This window comes from Marmota marmota, unplaced genomic scaffold (genome assembly GCF_001458135.2).
Source record: "Marmota marmota marmota unplaced genomic scaffold, marMar, whole genome shotgun sequence".
Lineage (NCBI taxonomy): Eukaryota > Metazoa > Chordata > Mammalia > Rodentia > Sciuridae > Marmota > Marmota marmota.
In genome coordinates this window covers 19,960,403-19,979,566 of record NW_025999913.1, presented here as the reverse complement: position 1 = coordinate 19,979,566, position 19,164 = coordinate 19,960,403, and the positions used below count along the sequence as shown (strand labels likewise).

The following is a 19,164-nucleotide window of genomic DNA, read 5'->3' as shown; positions in this document are numbered from 1 at the left end:
GAGGATGTTTGTGAAAATATTCATGATTGAAATGACATTTGGGATTTCTTTACCCTGCCTCCCAGCCTGTGTGGGTTGGATAATGAAAGAACAAGGACAACAGGCTGGCAATCGAGGTGTATGTGTTCTGCACTTGGAAGTACAGTATTCTCTCTGCTTTTGCATAACTTGTACTTCAGTTTTTCCATAGCCCCCCATGCTGAACCCCCTAAAAGTAATAAAAAAAAATGTTGCCCAATCAGTGAACATATTTCTGTTTTGTTTTACAATAGAGCCACACTGAAAGGAACCAAGCATGGGTGCAGAGAAATTCCAGCCAATGAACTAAGGGAACCACAGGAAGAGAACTGGAATCAGTTGTCAGCATGGGGAGAAGCTGGCCCGCTGGCCCTTGTCCATCCTGAAGTCATTAAGGAACATGTCGCCATCTTGTGGCTCTCTAGGGTAATGCAGCTGAATGTTTTTATGGTTTCCATCAGTCGTTTCATTAGCTGCGGGCAATGATGGCATATATGAAGAGCACAGTTAATTCCATTCCCAATCGTCCGCAAATGCCCAGTTCCCCATCTACCTGACAAAGATGCCCTTCTTGGTCCCACTCTGGTCAGGCTCTTCTCAGCCCCTCTGACTAGCTCCCCCACCGGCCTGGGCCTGCAGACACTCATGTAATCCCTGACGGCTCAAGGCTGCGTCCTAGGAACAGCCCCTGTTCCCTCTAGTGCCGGTCTGAGAAATCTCAACCCAGGCTGCCTTTACTCTTTGTCCCAATCGGCTTCTGAATTCAGGGCTCCTGGCCCTGGTCTGTGGTGGGAGCCGAGGTAGGAAGTGCGAGGGCCAGTTAGCAAACAGATGGGCTTCCCTGGACTCACTGCCCGTGTGCGGGCCATTCCTTTCCTCCTGTTAAAGGCCCCCAGGGCCTCTGCACAGTCAGAAGGGCCCGGCTCCTTCCCTGGGGTAGTCAGAGTCACACCTGTTCCCTGCACTCACTGCCCTCTGCTGTGTTTGTCCTCGATATTCTACGTTTATTCGTTTATTATCAGTTATTTATTAGTTTCCTGTGCTCCCGTCTGAAACGTCCTTGTACAGAGACAAACGCAAATGCGGACTCTGTCCACCCTTTGATTCAGTTGGCCGGAGGCTTCGTGTTCCTCGCACCATTCTGCCCGTTGCTTTCCTCACCCCTCGCTTGGAGCCCCTCCTGTGCGCTGGCGCCGTGGCCTGCAGCCCCTCCTGTGGCCTGCAGCCCCTCCCGTGAGCTGTCGCACTGGCCTGCAGCCCCTTCCGTGAGCTGGGCATGGTGGCCTGCAGCCCCTCCCGTGCACTGGCGCCTTGGCCTGCAGCCCCTCCTGTGCCCTGAAGCGGTGGCCTGCAACCCCTCCCGTGAGCTGGCGCCATGGCAGAAGCTTTCCTTGGCCTCCACTTGTGACCTGAGGAGGGAACCCCGCCTGACAGCCTGCCGCAGTCCGGCTGCAGCAAAATAACCAGGGGGGATGACGAATAACTTGTGTAAGTTGATACAGCAGGAGTGGGAGCCGTTTATTGCAGGACAGGAGCAGTATTTATACATTCCACACAGCTTATCTAATTAGCATAAACTAGATACATCAGTCAACCAATCAGGAATCTCCACACCTAATGGCTCGCTTTTGTTACTTCTCAAACCACTCCCTCTAGCATTTTGCCAGGCACCATCCAGACTTGTTTAGGAACTCTAACATTCCCCTGGCAAAATGCCAGGTGTTATTTTGACTTGTTTACAGATTCTAACAACAGCCCTCGGCTCATCTTTGAGGGCAAGGGCCTGGGTGGACTTCCCCTCGGCGCTGCCAAGGGGCGCAGCAGAGCCACTGTGGGGTTGGCCGGTCTGTACTTCTTGGGATGGGACCTCTTCTCTTTAAGGAAGGCCCCGGTGCTGACGCCAGGAGCCCGTGCTGTCAGCTGACCTTCTTTGCCTGCTGTACTGCTGCCCTCTCTGTATTTCCTGACCCTACTTATTGCTCTTTTTTTGTCATGAAAATGTGTCAAGATCTGACATTCTGTGTTCCTTACCAATCCGTTGGCTTATTAGCTCCACTTCCCACCTCCCCACAGCATGGATTCCTGGAGACTCGGGATTGGCGGGAGGGTGTGTCGAGCACCTTGTGTTTCCAGCTTCTAGAAGAGAGCCTTGGAATAGACCGATGAAGTAATGGTCCTTCCTTCTGCTGCTGCCAGCTGAGAAAACTGGAAGAACTTCCTTCAGGGGATGACTCAGAAGATCAAGGAGAATGCTCATTCCTGTGGCCCTTCTGTGAGTGTTTCTGGTGGAATTCAGAGTTTTCATTTCTGGAAAACAAACAAAACAAACGTGTTTTGTGGCCGCTCAGATGTCTTCTTTTTCCTGTTTCTCATTAATGATTATTGATAACATAGTATTTACTTTCTTTTATATGCCAAATAAGGCAGTTGACACATCATGTCTCTTGAAGATAGGCCTGCCCTGTCCTCTCTGAAGCCTGAACTCAGGACCTTTGGGTTAGAAAAGAGTGACAGATTGGTCAGCTCTGGGGCTCTAAGTGGCAGGATGTTGTTTCCGGTTTCCCTTCTCAGCCATCTGGATTTCTGTTTCTCCTGGAAAAGAAACACTTGCTTCTAAGGTCTTCTCCTCATGAGTCAACAAGGCCTCCACTGTTACCTGCACTCAGAAGGATGCCACTCTGGTGGGCTATGCTGGGACGACACTCCTTGCTTTCCCAGGGTAGGGACACTGAGGTCTTCTGGGCAAGGACAGCTGTGCTTATCTTTGGCCTAGACTTTATTTTCTCTTCTGATGGGTTTATGATCATTCTTCTTTGCTGTCCAAAGTCTCCCCTCTGGCTACGCTGCAGAGGGTCCCTAGTCCCCATGAAAAGATACACAGCTGGCTGCCTGACTCCTCACTTTAACCGTGTACTTGCAGCAAGGTGGCTCAGACACTTCTCCTCAGCGTGCTCATTGGGGACCTTGCAGTGCTGACTGCCACTGCCTGGGCAGGGCTTTCAGGGTGCTAACCTGAGTCCTTCATGTTGTTTTGTTAAACCCAATGTACTGTTTTTGCATAAATCTTGTCATCTTCACTTTAGAGATAAAGCTGAGAATCAAAGAACAACAACTTCTAGAGGCGGGGAGGAGTAGGGAGGATAGGAAGGGCAGCAGAATAGAATAGACAATATGATCGATGTATGTACATTCTATGTATGTATTATATATCAAAATGCATTCTACTGTCATGTATGACTAAAAAAATAAAAATTAAAAAAAGAACAATAACTTCTGGTTTTTTTGTTTCTTTTCTCAAAAGTTTTTGATTTTTTTATTGGTGCATTATAATTAGGCATGCTAGTAGGATTCATTGTTACATATTCTTAAACACACACACAACATAAATTTGTCAGTGTCATTCCCCAGTACCTCCCCTTTCCCTCCCCCACAATCTACTTCTTTTTCATACGGTCTCCACCTTTTCCATTCTGAGTTTGACTTATTTTGCTTAACATCATGGTCTCCAATTCCATCCATTTTCCTGCAAATGACATAATTTATTTCTCTTTATGGCTGAAAAAAAATGCCATTTTGTGTATATTCCCCCCCCCCTTTTTTTTAAATCTATTCATACCTAAGCTGGTTCCATTGTGAATTGTGCTGCTATAAACATGGATATGCATGTATCACTGCAGTATGATGATGTAAAATTTTCAGTTTAAGTACCGAGGAGTGGTACAGCTGGGTGGATATCCACACTGATATCCACTCTGATTTCCTTAGTGGTTGTACTGACGGACAGTCCCACCAGCAGTGTCAGGGTACTTCTTCTCCTTTTTCTTTTTGTGGTGCTGGGGATTGAACCCAGGGCTTTGTGCATGCGAGGCAAGCACTCTACCAAACTGAGCTATACCTCCAGCTATTATTTGTTTTTCTGATGACTCCCTTTCTGACTAATATGAGATGAAATCTCTGTGTAGTTTTGATTTGCATTTTGATTGCTAATGATGTTGAACGTTTTTTCACGTATTTGTTGTCCACTTATGTTTCTTCTTCGGAGAAGTGTCTGTTTAATTCATTTGCCCATTTAGTAGTTGAATTATTTGATATTTTGCTGTGAAGTTTTTTGAGTTCTCTATATATTCCAGATATTCATCTGTCAGAGAGTAGCAAGATTCTCCCCAGTCTATAGGCTCCCTCTTCACATTCTCAATTATTCCTTGCAGTGCAGAAAGTTTTTAATCTGATGCTGACCCATTTGTTACCTCTTGACATTCTTTCCCGAGATTTAGAGGTCCTATTGAGAAAGTCCTTGCCTGGGCCTACTTGCTGGAGTGGTGACCCTACATTTTCCTCTCAGAGTTGCATAGTTTCTGGCCTAATTCTCAGGCCTTTGGCTCATTTTGAGTTGCTGTTTGTTCACGGTGAGATGAGGTCGACTGGACGTTTTCTATCCATGCATGCATTCATGGCCCCTGGACTTGGTTCCCTCGTTGGCTATTTCTACTGCAATGAAGGTAGGATTTCAGAGCCTCCTCAGTACGCTGATTTAAGATGGTTGGGATTCATGCCCACTGGTGGGATGCCTGGATACAAGGTAGACCTACGGCCAGTGTTATGGAACCGGCACAGTGTTTCCCTAAGAGCTCTATTTACTTTCCCTCTCACCTGCAGTCTGTAAGGCCCTTTCTCTCCACCTTGACCAACACTGGTTGTCTCTTGTCTTTTTGAGAACACCCACTCTACCTGGGGTGAGAGGAGATCTTATTGTGGTTTAGATTTGCATCACCTTGGTGATTAGTGACCTTGAACAATCTTGTGTTCTTCTGAGAAATTCATACATAAGTCTGATGCCATTTTTAAATCAGGGAATTTGTTTATCTTGGCTTGTTGTTTTGTTTTGTTTTTACAATTGAAGTTTTAGTTTATTTTCCTATTGAATTTTGTCTTACACTTTTCTTTTGTTTGATTGTATATGTTTTTGTTCTGCAGTGTTTGGGATAGAAAACAGAGTTTTGCAAATGCTAGGAAATTACTCCATCAGTAAGATATACCCATAGCCCTTGCTATTGAATTTTTATGTCTTTTACGTACAATCTGAATATTAAATTTTTGTGAATAGTTTTCAACTATTCTGTAGGTTGTCTCTTCACCTTGTACAACAATTCATGTCCATTCCAGTGGCCTAGGGCTTTCCTGCCTGTTTAGTTTACATCTACCAGTTTTACCGTTTTGGGTCCTTTAATCCATTTGGAATTGGTTTTAACTGGTGAGAGGCTCTAACTTCATGGTTCTTCAGTGGGTATGCAAGTTTTCCAGCACTGCTTTATTGAAAAGGCTGTTTTTCTCGGGTGGCTGCAGACATGTGGGTGTAGACATGTGGGTTCCTCCAAGCTCCCTACGCTGTCGATCATGTCTGAGTCTTTCTTATGCTAACACCACGATGTCTTGCTTACCACAGTTTTGTAGTATGCTTTGGTTCTATAATACTATAATGCCACCCAATTGTTTTTTTGCTTAAGATTGTCTTGCTGACATTTTTAATTCTTTGTAGAATTTCCATGTACTTTTTCATAAGGGTCATGGCAAATGACATTCCTACTAACAGCATAAAAAAATAACCAAAATGCCATATTTTTATATAAAAAATATTTTATTTCCTCCACACCCACCTGCACTGATACTTTTTATGCATTGTCCATTAGAGAGTGGACAACCTCACAGGCATGAGGAGGCAACTTGTGGTGGTTTTGACTTACATTTCCAGATGGTCAGTGATGTTGGGCACCTGCTCACACACCTGCTGGACATTTTATGTCCTTCTTAGAAAATTGTCTTTTCAGAACCCTCGCCCATTCTTCAGTGGGGTGTTTGTGGTGTGAGTTTACAGGGAGAAAAGATCCACACCCTCAGAGAAAGGCGCCCTCGGAGTCATCTAATCTGCTTTGAGAAGAGCATCGAGTGCTTTGGGAAAGTGCTTCCAAATGAGGTTTTGGAGGTGGTGACCTCTGTCTTGCCCCCTCTCCTGGCTCTTCTGGCGGGCTTGCTGTGATGGACCAAGCCACTCTGCTGAGACTGTCCTGCAGAGTGTGGAGGACAGGAATGGAGAGTGGCCCCCAAACAGCAGGCGCTCACACCCAGGGCCTCTCACATCCTGAGGAGGTCAGGGACTACTCTGACCTTGGTGTTGCTGGACCCATGCTTGGTTGCAGTGTCCTGAGGGACACTGAGCAGAGGACCTGGCTAAGTCACTCTGCTCCTAGACTCCTGACCTCAGAAATGAGAAGATGATAAATGTGTTAAGCTCCAGGGCAGCTTCCTCCATGGAGAGATAATGAAGACAAGTGATAAATAAGTCGCAGTGTATTCACTCTGTGGCATTCCACACAAAATCACAATAGAGGAGTGACATTGACACAGAAAAACGAAACTTATGGAATATTAGCAAAAAGTAGAAAATATATATGATTTTGTTTATATAATGCTCAGGTATAAGTAAAGATTAGCATTTAAGAATAAATTGGTGCTAAAATAATAAGAAAATGCAAAGTAGTAATGGAAGCCAAAGTCCATCAGTGGTTGCTGTTGTGGGGAAGGGACAATGACCATACAGGAGCCCTTCTTAGCCAGGGACAGACACCACTGCATGGCCTTTGCCAGGGCTGCACAGGTGCTTGCTATGTGATTAAGTTGGCACAACGTTTATGGACTTGTGCATGCAGGGTAAGGGTCCAAGAGAAAAAGTTTAAAGATTTAAAGAATGCTATTTTGTAAATAGGAATTTCAAAACTGAAAAGATGAAGTTCTGAGATAATTTCATGGATATTTTATAGTAATATAAACTTCAGTGTATTTTTAAAGTTTCTATGATTGAATTATTTTAAAAATTATTTGAGAACTAACAGGAAAAATATTTGCAGTCAGTCTGATAGGCTTATAGCAAACAAAAATACTTAGAAAATGGAATTTGAAAAATTCTAGCCATGCTACCCATGAAGTGGGCTTGAGATACATTTGAATATGCTGTGTGTGTTTCACTTTGTCTATGTATGAAGTGTATAGATCACCACTGTTCCAGTCTGGCCAGGGTCTCTGGGGGAACTGGGTCCCTTCTGTCCAGACGAAGGTACTGCGAAGAGGAAGGACAGAACCTGGCTTCTCATCAGCCACAGCCAGAGATGTGCAGGGCCTTTGATCTACTTCTACAACAATCCCTTAAACCATGAATTCTCCTAAGAGACTAGACATTTCAAAAACAGGAGCCTGGTAAACTGGATTGTAGCACATCAGCTCCTTTGGCTGTAATGCAGCTATTAAAATGAAAACAAAAGTTTAAAAGAAAGTGTTCAGGACAGACCCTCACTCAGGTGAATTTTTATCTCTGCACAGTTACCAAGGCATGTGAAGAACCTGGAGGGTCTGCAAGAGTAAATTTTTTGGATTTATGCACGGTCCATGAAAACCCTGGCCATCTCTTCTGGGCCACACATTTCTTCAGATCTTGAGAATCTAATTGGATTTCTGCCTTGGTGTCTGCTGAATTTTACTGCTCACATTAGCAATTTGTAAAACTAGTGGGAATGGGCTTCTCTCCAGCTGAAGGTGGCCACATTGGTGATGTGTAAACCCTCCTTCCTTTGCCAGGAGAATTTAGGGAGTCCTGAGAAATTTGGCCAGAAGTGAGTTCCAATCCCACTTTCTAAGGTTCCGACGAGGGTGGGATTCGAACCCACGCGTGCAGAGCACAATGGATTAGCAGTCCATCGCCTTAACCACTCGGCCACCTCGTCACAGGGTAGTGACACTGCTTTCCCCCACACTAGCTTAGGCAGGTGCTTGACTGGACGGAGGACCCGGCCAGTGTCCGCACCACCCGCCACAGCGGTGACTCCGCGCGGCCAAGGCTCCTGCTGTGCTGGGAGACACCTGTGCGAGGCCCCAGGCAGCCAGGCCCAGCCCTGGGTCGCCCTCTGCGCCTGGGAGCCCGGGTCTCAGCAGGGCGGTTGGTCCCTCAGTGCAGCTGAGGCTGGGCTGCGACAGGGAGGAAGCTCGGGGAACAACCTCCACTCCTGGCTCCGGGTCACCATCGTTATTTATGGTCTGTCCCCCTACTTGGGCGGTTTTCCATTCTGTGCGAAATGTGAGCCTAGTGAGATCCAGAGACAGTGAGACAGACTGAAAGGGGGACCGGCCGGAGTGCGCAGGTGGACCAGCAGCAGAGGCCACCCTGTGTGAGGTGGGGCTCTGCTCTTGGGTTCAAATCTTGATGCTGCTATCTATTGTATGTGTCCTGAGCAAGGATGATCAAAACCCAGTCTCCAGCCAACCCCCCAAACGGCTTCTAAAGGGAGAGAAATGATTCTATTCCTGAAGAGAAACAGAACCGAATGGGACCCAGGAACTGCTCTGGAGGCTGCCAGCGCAGGGCGGTCCCCTTGTACAGCCAGCAGGCACAAACCACAAGGACAGGATCTAAAACCCATCTCTTCCTCAGTTAGGAGGACCCGACAGCACAATCGTCACACAAGGCTCATCTCAGGGTGACGTGGTGATTGGAGTAACTGCTGTTTCATTAACTGTCTTCATTCAAGAGCTACAACCTCTCACATAGATTCTATTCCTGAGTGTAAAGAAGGACTTGAGAAGGAAGGGAAGAGACTCATTCTGTGTGTCTCAGAGGCTGTCCTCTTTCCGACCTCGGGAGCTGCACCTTGTTAAAGGACCGGTGCAGAGCTTGTCTGGGCATGAGTCCTGCTTTCCGCACGGTGCCGGGTGACATTTCCTAAGAAGCACAGGTTTCATTCTCTTTCAGTGAATACAAAACAGTTGCTGAGAGCGTCTGAGCCATAGGACCTTCATGCTGAGAGCCACGGCCGAGTCTGTATGGCCCCTGGCATTTTGCCAACAGTATTGATTGACAGGGGAGGCATTACTATCCGCCTCTGCCGCAACTTTTGAGTTATCGCACTATTTTGGAGTTCTCCTGGGGATTTCCGGGGATTCCCCGAGAGTTCCCATTGGTTGGGGAAGTGCAGGAGGAGGGATTTCCGGGAGAGATATTTCGGGCTGGGGGTTCCTGGACAAGCCTCATGGCCTTAGGGAGGATTCCCCGGAAGCTGTGTGAAGTGTTTTCCTGCAGTTTAAAAATAAAGTTTGTTCCTGCTTCAGTGGCTCCTGATTTGTGCCCAGCCAGACTGCGGCACAGCTGCACGGGGAGATGGAGGCCAAGCAGCACCTGTAGTGTCACTTCTCCACCGTGAACACCCAGGGGCCGGCTGCGTGACCCCGCTGGGCTGGTGGCCTCACCTTTCTGTGGATGCCTGGGGTTCTTACCTGGCCGAGCCTGGGCCACGCCGCTCGGCCCTCTGGCTTCCCTGCTATTGGCTTCCTCCAAGGAGGAGAAGGTGGCCTCGCTCCTCAGGTCACTTTACCCAAGCCCGGGCATTGCCATTTCAGCTTTCCTGCTGGAAGAAGAAGCGTCAGGACTCGCCAGCACCGTGGAAGCCCTGGAAGAGGGGACAAGGAGGCTCCGGAAGGAGGTCGAGGGCCTCACCCAGCACTACGAGAAGGCAGCTCTCCTGACAAACTGGAAAGGTCAGGAGCCGGCATCAGCAGGGGCTGGACGACCTGGTCGGCGACTCGGACAACCGGCGGCAAGGGGCGTCTGACCCTATATCACTCCGAGGTGCGCTGGGGCAGCTGGTCCATCTGTCCCCGCTGCTCCCTCTGTCCCCGCGGTCTCTGCTCCTACTCCCCACCTGTCTGGTTTGGGGACTCATCATACAGGAAGTTCGGGCAGGATGCGAGTTTGGACTCCAGTGCCCCTACTTTCGGAAGCAGGTCCCCCACGATGTTGAGGGCTGACATCCGAACTGCAGCCATGGGGGGGTGTCCCACTGTTGGAGCTGTCCTGACCACGCTGGAAGGTCCCCGGTGTGTTTAGGCCACAGCCGGGTCCTCGACGTGCTGGGGGAGTGGACAGCACCGGAGCCATGGCCTGCACAGCTGTTCGGTCCTTTCAGCTGCACAGAGCTGGGCATGGGCGTGCCGGGTGCTGGCCCCGCCGCTGCACAGCCAATGCCTGCCGCCAACCTCTGGCTTCGCCTTCAGCAGCTGAACGGATCCCAGGAGGTCTGCTTCTCATCCGTTCACTTTCCAGGACGGCATTCCTTTCAATGGCTGGATTCAAGTGCTGCTCAAAGTCTTCCCGAGACCTGATGGTGGCTCCTTTTGCTCTTTCCGAGTCATCGTTGGCTTCTCCGGCTCCCGCGGGTATTCTGCAGCTGATGGTTAATGGCTCAGGTCTGAGCCAGATCATCCTCCAAGGCTGAGATCTGCCAGCGGCCTTCAGAAGGCTGCAGCTCAAACCTCGTGCCTTTCCCCTGCAGGTGAGGGCGGCGGTTCTCTGACAAAAGATCCCGGTTCCTGGACTCAACTGTTGCAGCTTGTCTCCAATTTGGCTTCACATTCTCAGCCTCTGCCCTCTGCTTGTAGGTCATTGCCAGAGCTTTCCAGTAGCTGGCTTCTTCCTCCGCAGAGCCCAAAGTCCTTCCTGAGTCTTGCACTGTGAAAACGGGAAGAGATCACTCTTCCTGGGGCATGGTGTCGGCCAGGCGCCCAAGACCTGGGCCCCGGGCAGCCAGGGTCAAGATTTACGTTTTTATTCATGTTATTTTTATTTTATTTCTATTTCTTTTATTTATTTATGTATTTATTTCTTTTTTACAATAGTGAGAATTGAAGCCCGGGTTGCTCTATCACTGAGCCACATCCCCAGTCCTTTTGTTTATTTTGAGTGTGGGTCTCACTAAATTGCCCAGCCTTCCATAAACTGATAATCCTCCTGCTTCAGACTCCTTACCTGGTGGATTACATGTGCACTCAGAGGAGGAAAGTTCTGTGTTGGCTTATGGTTTCTGAGTTTGGACTCCAAGGCAGAAACATCAGGGAGGAAGAGAAAAGATGCTCAGCTCACAGCAGGAGGAAGGAGACAAAGAAAGGAAAGAAGGAACCAGTCACTCCCCCAAGACCCTACTTCTGGTTGACACTCACCACCTGCCTATAGTGAGCAGCCAGCAGTCCATTCAAATTTTTCATCTATCAAATGGACTAATACACTGAGAAGATTACAGTCTTCATGATCCAATCATGATCCGACTGTGTCTTAACAGCCATGCCGCTGAACATTCCTGTGTTGCCTGACATGACCTCTGAGTATAAAACAGAGTACTCCAACCTTGGCCCCCCAAATCTCATGCCAATCTCACAATGCAAAATTCATTCCATCTCCAAGAACCCCCATCTCTGAACCATTAAATCATTGCTCAAAAGTCCAACATCTTCTATCGCACTGAAGGCAAACTCTTGGCTGTGAGTCACTGTAAAAATCAAAAGCAACTTACATGCATCCAACAGGCAATGGTACCAAGTGAACATTCCCATTCCAAAAGGGAAGAATAGGGCCATAGAAAGAAGGGCCAGCCCCAAAGCAAGACCAATACCCAGGAGGACAAACACCAAATCCTGTAGCCCGATGTCAGACATCCAGAGCACCTGGTGGTGAGAACATTTATGGTGTCCAACAAGCAAAAGTAGCACAAAATAAATGTGGGTTGGAAGGAACCTTTTCTTTTTAGTTTCAGATACTGATCAAAGAAGGGCATGATGTTTCAGACATATATCAAGTTGAGTGTATTTGCATAGCGGCTATTAAATACTTTGAAACATTATGATGATTTCTCAAATTAAGGTGCTGGTTTTCTGTCCTTCCTTCTATCAATTATTTCTGTGAACAGTGCTTGTGAGGTCTATCTGTAGACCCACATGTGACTCAGTGGTCAATCTGAGGAGGAGCTTTGGTCATCTTCAATTTTAATGGATTTCAGATGACATCAGGCATGTTCAGGGTGTTTGGCCATAGACCTCTTAAAACATTTTAAATGAATAAGTACATATCAGCATCTCTTAATATAATAGATGATATAGCTAGTGATAAGAGTTACATTAATTATGTTTGACAGCTTTCTTTCACAGAGGTCTTTTTTTGTTTAATTGATACTAATTTATACAAACTTATGTGGTACTATGAGATATTTCTATACATATAAGCCTTTACTAATATTCAAACCAAGGAACACACACACACAAAAATACATAGATGGGCTGGGGTTGTGGCTCAAGCGGTAGCGTGCTCGCCTGGCATGCGTGCGGCCTGGGTTCGATCCTCAGCACCACATTCAAACAAAGATGTTGTGTCCACTGAAAACTAAAAAATAAGTATTAAAATTCTCTCTCTCTCTCTAAAAAAAATTATACGTTCAAAAAATACATATATATCCTCATGTATATATTTACATATATATAGATCTTTTTTTATGCTAAATACATGGAGATCTCTTCCTCCAACTTAATGAATATATGCTGTGTTACCATTATCTATGCTCATGCTGCCAAATCACAGCCCACCAGAACTCTTTGCTCCTCTATACACTTAGTACCATTTTTCCACTTTCCCCATCCTTACCTTGCCCCAGTCCTCTGTGGTTCACCATTCTGCTCTCAACTTCTAGAAGATCAACAGTTTCCAGTTCCACCTGTGAGTGAGATTTTGTGGTATTTGTCTCTTTGTGCCCGACTTAGTTCACTTAACATAACACCTCCAGCTCAATTGAGGTGCCTCCAATAACAGAATTTCATTTTACTTTAGGGATGGGTGCTTTTCCATCATGTATGTGTTACCGTGAGAATTTTATCCATACTTCATTTGATGGTCACTTAAGATGGCTCAGGATTTTAGCTATTTTGTTGCAAGGAGCATAGGATTGCAGGTGTCTCTTAGACACCTTTAATATGATTTAATATTAAATGTGATTTAATATGCTTTATATTTAAACCCAAGATGCCATCACTGGACCGTATGGTAGTTTTATTGTTAACATTTTTGGAATCTCCCACAGTTTTCATAATATCTGTACCTATTTTCTTTCCCCACCTACAGTGTGTGAGGGTTTCTTTCTCACCACGTATCTACCAGCACTTGATAAGCTTTGAATTTTTGACAGTGGCCATCCTAGTGACATTGAGGCTTGGATTTGCATCACCCTGAAAATTAATGAGGTTGAACATTTGTAAGTCGTCTGCTGAAAAACATGTTCATAGGCTGATGTCCCTATTTAATCAGGGTCTCTTGTTGTTGTTCTTGACTTTGTGTGTTTTGTTGTGGATTTTTGTTTTGCATGTTGATTGCATATCATGGTGTCCACTGCAAGGCACTGCTGGTACTGACGAACTGTGTCCCACTGAGCTACACCAACAGCTTTGCTATTGGGTGTTTCAGTCTCTTTGATATATCCTGAATAAAAATGCACTATGAGACTTCGACTTTCCAAATAGGTCCAGATAATAGGCAGTTAGTCTCTCCCGTCTGGTTATTCTTTTATTTTCTTGTGAACATCTATTTTTAGTTCAAGAGAATCTCATTTGTCTAGTTTCCTGTGGTTTCTGTCATTTTGTTGACTTGTCCAAAAATTCTTGCCTATTATAATGTCCTAAGTCTTTCTCTTGTTTTCTTCTACTACTTTTGTTGGTTCAGGTCTTATATTTAAGTCTTTAATCCATTTTGACAGAGTTTGTAGCTTGTAAGGCACAAAATCTAATGACATTCTTCTCCATGTGGATGGATATGCAGTTTTTCCAAGACCACTTCATTGAGAAGTCTCTTCTTTCTCTAATGCACCTCCAGAGCACCTTGTTAAAAATCAATTAGATCTAGATGCACGAGCTACTTCTAGGCTATCTATTCTTTTCCATTAGTACAAGTGTCTGCTTTTATGCCAAACCATGGTGTGTGAAGCAGGAAGTGAATTAGGGCCCTTGAGCTGTCCTGCAACTGAGGCCACACCTCTCCTGGGAACTTCCACGTGCAGGTGCTGATTAAGGAGGGCCCAGTTGCTATGGTGATGCTCTGTTCAATAGGAGGCTCTGTGCCTGCCACACAATTGTTCAGTTCTTGACTTTGAAGTTCAGACCCCAGATGCCCAGGGGGTAGAAAGTTATGGGCACAAGCTGATAATCATAATTGGGCTGCTCATACCTATGAACTTAGTTTTGCTTGTTTTGAAAAAATTTTCCAACAAAACCCTTTTTATGATTATCCTCATATAATACAGATGCTGAGCTTGTTCTGTGTCACTATCTACGTACCAGGGATTTAGTGAAGCAGGAACACCAGCTTTTCCCTATTTGTGTGTTTGTCTTTTCTCCATACCCTCATCACCTGATCCAGTTACCTAAATTAAAGGCTGTGCAGGTCCCAACATCAGGCTTTTTAGGTTCCTATAGCTTTTTAGTATATTTAAGTTTTGAAGTCATGTCATGCCTCTGATTACATTCTTTTTGAAAAGGAACATTGATCTCAACCACAGAGCATATATAATATTCAGAGTCACTTTTATGTATACAAAATTGTTTCCTCCCCCCCAGGCACTTTCTAACACCGCTGCAGTCTGGCTGCAGCAAAATAACCGGGGTGGGGGGGGGGTGACGAATAACTTGTGTACATTGATACAGCAGGAGTGGAAGCCATTTATTGCAGGACAGGAGCAGTATTTATACATTCCACACAGCTTATCTAATTAGCATAAACTAGATACATCAGTCAACCAATCAGGAATCTCCACACTTAATGGCTCGCTGGAGTTACTTCACAAACCACTCCCTCTGGCATTTTGCCAGGCGCCATCCAGACTTGTTTATAGACCTTAACATTTTCCAGGCGCCATCCTGACTTGTTTACAGACTCTAACATAACACTTACTATTTTTTTCTCTCCTAGTTAAGAAGCAACCTAACGGGTGTGAGGTTGTGTCTCCTGAATGTGATTTGCAGTGTCCTAGTGGTCAATGATGATGAACACCTGCTCATATGGTGTGGACATTTGCATATCTTGTTTGGGAAAATATTTTTCAAGACCTTGCCCATTTATAACCTGTTTAGTCTTGGGCACTTTGTCTATACACCAATGTGAGTGACTCACATAGTTTAGAAAGTAAAACTTTACTACTCACAACATTTTTAAATGCAGCTCTCATCCCATTGCTGGCTTTTCAATGTGGTGAGGGTCTCCTTTGTGTGAAGAATATCTTTAGTTTGACATAGACCCACTTGGTAATTGCTGCTATTTTTTTTCTGATTTGGAAATCATATCCAAAAACTCACTGACATCACCAAAGTCAAGGAGTGTTTCACCATATTGCATTTGAGGAGTCCTAAATTTTCAATTATATGTCTGAATCTTTGCTCAACTTTGAGTAGAGTTTTGTGTGATTTCAGATTAGGACCCGATATCATATTTTGCAGGTGGGTATCTACTTTTACCAACAACATTTGCTGAAGAAATTCATGAGGATAGCTCAGCATCCTAGTTGAACTTTGTGGGTTCTTAGCAATGAATTCAACATCAAATTAGGAAGTACTGACATTGAACTATAATACCTTAACACAAGGGGGACCATCAGATTCCAAGGGCACATGTGCCATATGGTGTCACTGATTCACTAAGGAACAGTGGCCATGTTTATCACAATGGAAAATAATCAGAACTGTGGGACTCAGAGAGATCTTTGGCATTGATCAATTGATAAACAGGTGTGCAGAAATAAAACATATGACAGTTCTGCCTAATCCTTTCTGGATTTATAGAAGGAGAGAAACCCCATCTGTTCTGAGGGTAAATCTGACTCAAATCTCTAGAACAGGTTTCATGGCTCCTCCATTAACTCCCATCCTGGAGCCAGTCTGCAGACCAGGGCTCCTGTGTGGAGGGGGAGGGAGCTGCCCATGAGGGACCTTGCTGCCCTGCCAGAGCACACTGACCCCTTCCTCCTACTCTTCCCCAGTGAGATGGACGTTCACCTAATAGAATGACTGGGCATGGGAACAGGGAACCACCAGACATTTCAGCGATTAACTGACACTGGGTATGAACTGACGATAACTGATGGAGACCCAAATGTTCCTACATCCACCAATAAGAGAAGGGACTTATTAGGCTTGTGATCAATGGAGTTTTCTGGGACTCAAGGTGTCTTGTATGATATCCACTATCAGTTAGGAATGGTTGATGACTTTTACTTCATGTATTCCTATGGTTCCTTTCAAGATATTTCTTTGTTTGAATTTTTAGCAACTACAGGTTTGTAATTGACATTGATGTGTCAATTGGTGTAATCATTTCTCTCAATTTCTGAATGTGGTGTTTGATCTCACAAACTTAGGGAAATACTCAGTCATCTCATCTATAACCATTGTGTAAGCATTCTCAGGCACAACTCAGGCAGAGTTCAAATTACTATTTATATTTTGCTGCTTTAAAAGACACACAGGTATTTGTGCAATCAAAGAAAAGTGATGTGCTACCAGTCATGCCCGAGAGTTCCAATGGCCAGTGTTCCCATTTCTCTCTTTTATCTCCCACTTGACAGGTGTGTAACAATGTAATCATGTGCTTCATTAGTTTCAATTATTTTCCAATTATGGTTTCTGATGCACTTTTATTTTCTCCACTCAATTCCCACATTTTAGAGTAAAGAAAATCATACTTACATAAGGAATATAAATTCCAGGCAAAACTTGATACATTGTGTCCAAAAGTCAGGAACCATTTTCTTTTTCACCTAGGTATTGTCTGTTGTTGGTGCTTGGTCACCTCATCCTCATGTTTCTACATTTACGTGTCATTCATTCCCATCTGCACTTCCGGGATTTGTACTCCCTGCTCTGGAGTCCACACCAGTGATGGGTCTGGGGAGGGCTCACTTGGTCTTGTTTTCTAGGATACATTTTGGGAGACAGCTATCACAGGAGAACTGTGAATCTAAGGCACTCGTAAAACCTCTGTCTTCAAAGACACCACCATTATATGAAGCAAATAAACTCTAATTATGGAGTATGACATAATAACAATAAATCATTTTAAATCTGTGTTATCGTGGAATAAACAAACCACAAGAAAAGGCCTTCACCATTTCTTCCTAGAGACATAAAACATCCCAAAATAAACATGGTCATAAGAAAGACAAAGAGGACACATAGCTATGAAGGAAGGGCCCCTAGGCCAACTCTGAAGTCCTAGAGGAAAGATGATCAACACATCAACATCATCAATAATATTTCAAAAGGTTCTCAAATACTTGATGGCTAGATCTGTGCACTCTACAGGAATATGTGTTTTGACTCATATCAGAAACAGGAAGATTAAGTTCACTACATTTCACATCAGTGTGTGTTGTGGATAACTGAAGACAGAAGGACAATATCAAGTATCACAGAGGCAACTAGTACCCTCTTGAAACAAGCCATGATTTGTGATCAATACCAACTCCTCATATATTGGAGAAAAATGCATTCAAATTGTGAGTCAGAAATCAGAAAACACAAAAGAAAACTAAATTATTTTCATTATGTATCCATGTATCATTCTATCAATGAGACAAGTATAAGTCTCTATTTTTGCACATTTCATAATGTACATAATACATTCTATTATCATTCCATTCTAATATCATTCAATTCTATTTTTAAATACTATGAACCTCAAAATGTATTCTATTAATCATAAATAAATATACCTTAATCTTAATACGTGTCAATAGAGTTTGAGGTTTACAAGGGAAATGAAACCTGCAAATATCTTGAGGGCCTTAGATATGTAGAAGAAGCACCCGTAACCATCTTCCTATGAAATCTGTCATAGGACTGTCACCAGCTTTGTGGTTTGGAAATGTGCCTCTATGCGTATCATCTACGCTAACTTGATTTTTCCCTAAAATACAGCAACAGAAATCTAAGAATTATTTAAAACTTATTGACTGAAAAGATTAATGAAATACACATTTTCTCAAAGTCTTTCCTTCTCACTGAGCACGACAACACTCAGCCAGGTGTCCATCCCTGTGCATCAGCACAAATGGGCTGAGGACCGCACAGCCAAGGTTCACAAGCTCTAGAACACTTACTTCTAGGAAACGCTTCTCTAAGGAGAAAGTGACATATAAAGTCATGAAACAGTCTGCCCAATAGAAGAAGAGAAAGCAGAGCATCAGAAGGAGGACACTCTTCGCAGCCTTCACCTCAGGGGGGGTTCTGTGGAGGAGCTTGGAGGTCTGAAGGTGGAGCACCTGCTGGTGGTGCTTGTGGAGGAGGAAGACCACGTGGCCACTGGCCCCGCCCATGACACCCTGGAACACAGCGTCTGGAAGGACCATGAGAGCAACAAAAATCCATCTAATTATCCCGGTTTGTGGTTGCAAATAACAATAGTTGTAACCACTAGTAAATTGTGATGTGTTCATGCTGCTGATATTTTTGGAGTAAAATGTTAAATTCATGCTTATCACGGAATTGAGAATCCAAAGGAAGAGCAGCAAGGGAAGCAGGTGCCATGCTGACCTGGGCTGCGGCCTCCCCCACCTGGAGGCTCTGGGGCTGATGGTGATGGCCTGGACCACTGTGAGGAGACTGGTGGTGCTGATGGACAGGCCCCGGGCCACCCTGCTGAAGTAAACCACCACCTTACAGGCCATATCATCTATGAGGCTTCTCAACCCCAAACTGGATACTGTCCTTGGCATGCCTCTAGTAAGAAGTGTCATCATGTTTGTAAAAGCCAAGTGGATGAGAACGAGGTGGATAGATTTCATGGTGCTTCTAAACAAGCCCATATAGTTCACAAGAACAAGGACGTTCCCCACAATGCCAAGTCCTATTAGAAACACAAAGATAGTCCCCTTGACAACATTCAACACCATTTCTCAATTACAGGCAGATATGCTTGGACGTAGGAACACCTTTTGAAGAAAGAAACATTAATGATAATACATATCTGCAAAGAAATATTTCACAGCTGAAATTCCCAGAGTGTAAAAACAATCAGTTTAAATGTAATGGTGCAGATTTCGTTCAAAATAATATTTCATTTTCTGTAATAGTTTGAGGAACATTCTACATCATTTAAAACACCATCTTGAGGACTATTATTCAAAACAATAAATTGTTAACCCTGAATTTTTTATAAGCTCCACATCATCAATACCAAGCTGCTTGTTTAAATCCTTGTTTTCCCATCTATGTTCAACCTCAGCATGGATACATTAAACCTGTACTCCT

At 44.6% G+C, this 19,164-nt stretch overlaps 1 protein-coding gene, 1 non-coding gene and 1 pseudogene across 2 annotated transcripts; all 3 read right to left on the bottom strand.

The window, feature by feature from the left end:
• Positions 1-7,708: 7,708 nt before the first annotated feature.
• Positions 7,709-7,790, bottom strand: Trnas-gcu. The gene has a single exon. It is a non-coding gene; the product is annotated as a tRNA-Ser (tRNA).
• Positions 7,791-8,982: 1,192 nt separating this feature from the next.
• LOC125615558 lies at positions 8,983-12,551 on the bottom strand (annotated as a pseudogene).
• A 5,361-nt stretch (positions 12,552-17,912) lies between these two features.
• Positions 17,913-18,898, bottom strand: LOC107149399 (vomeronasal type-1 receptor 4-like). Its single transcript, XM_015494191.2, has one exon. It carries the CDS (start codon positions 18,804-18,806, stop codon positions 17,913-17,915), a length of 894 nt encoding a protein of 297 aa, XP_015349677.1. The 5' UTR covers positions 18,807-18,898.
• Between the last annotated feature and the right edge of the window lie 266 nt (positions 18,899-19,164).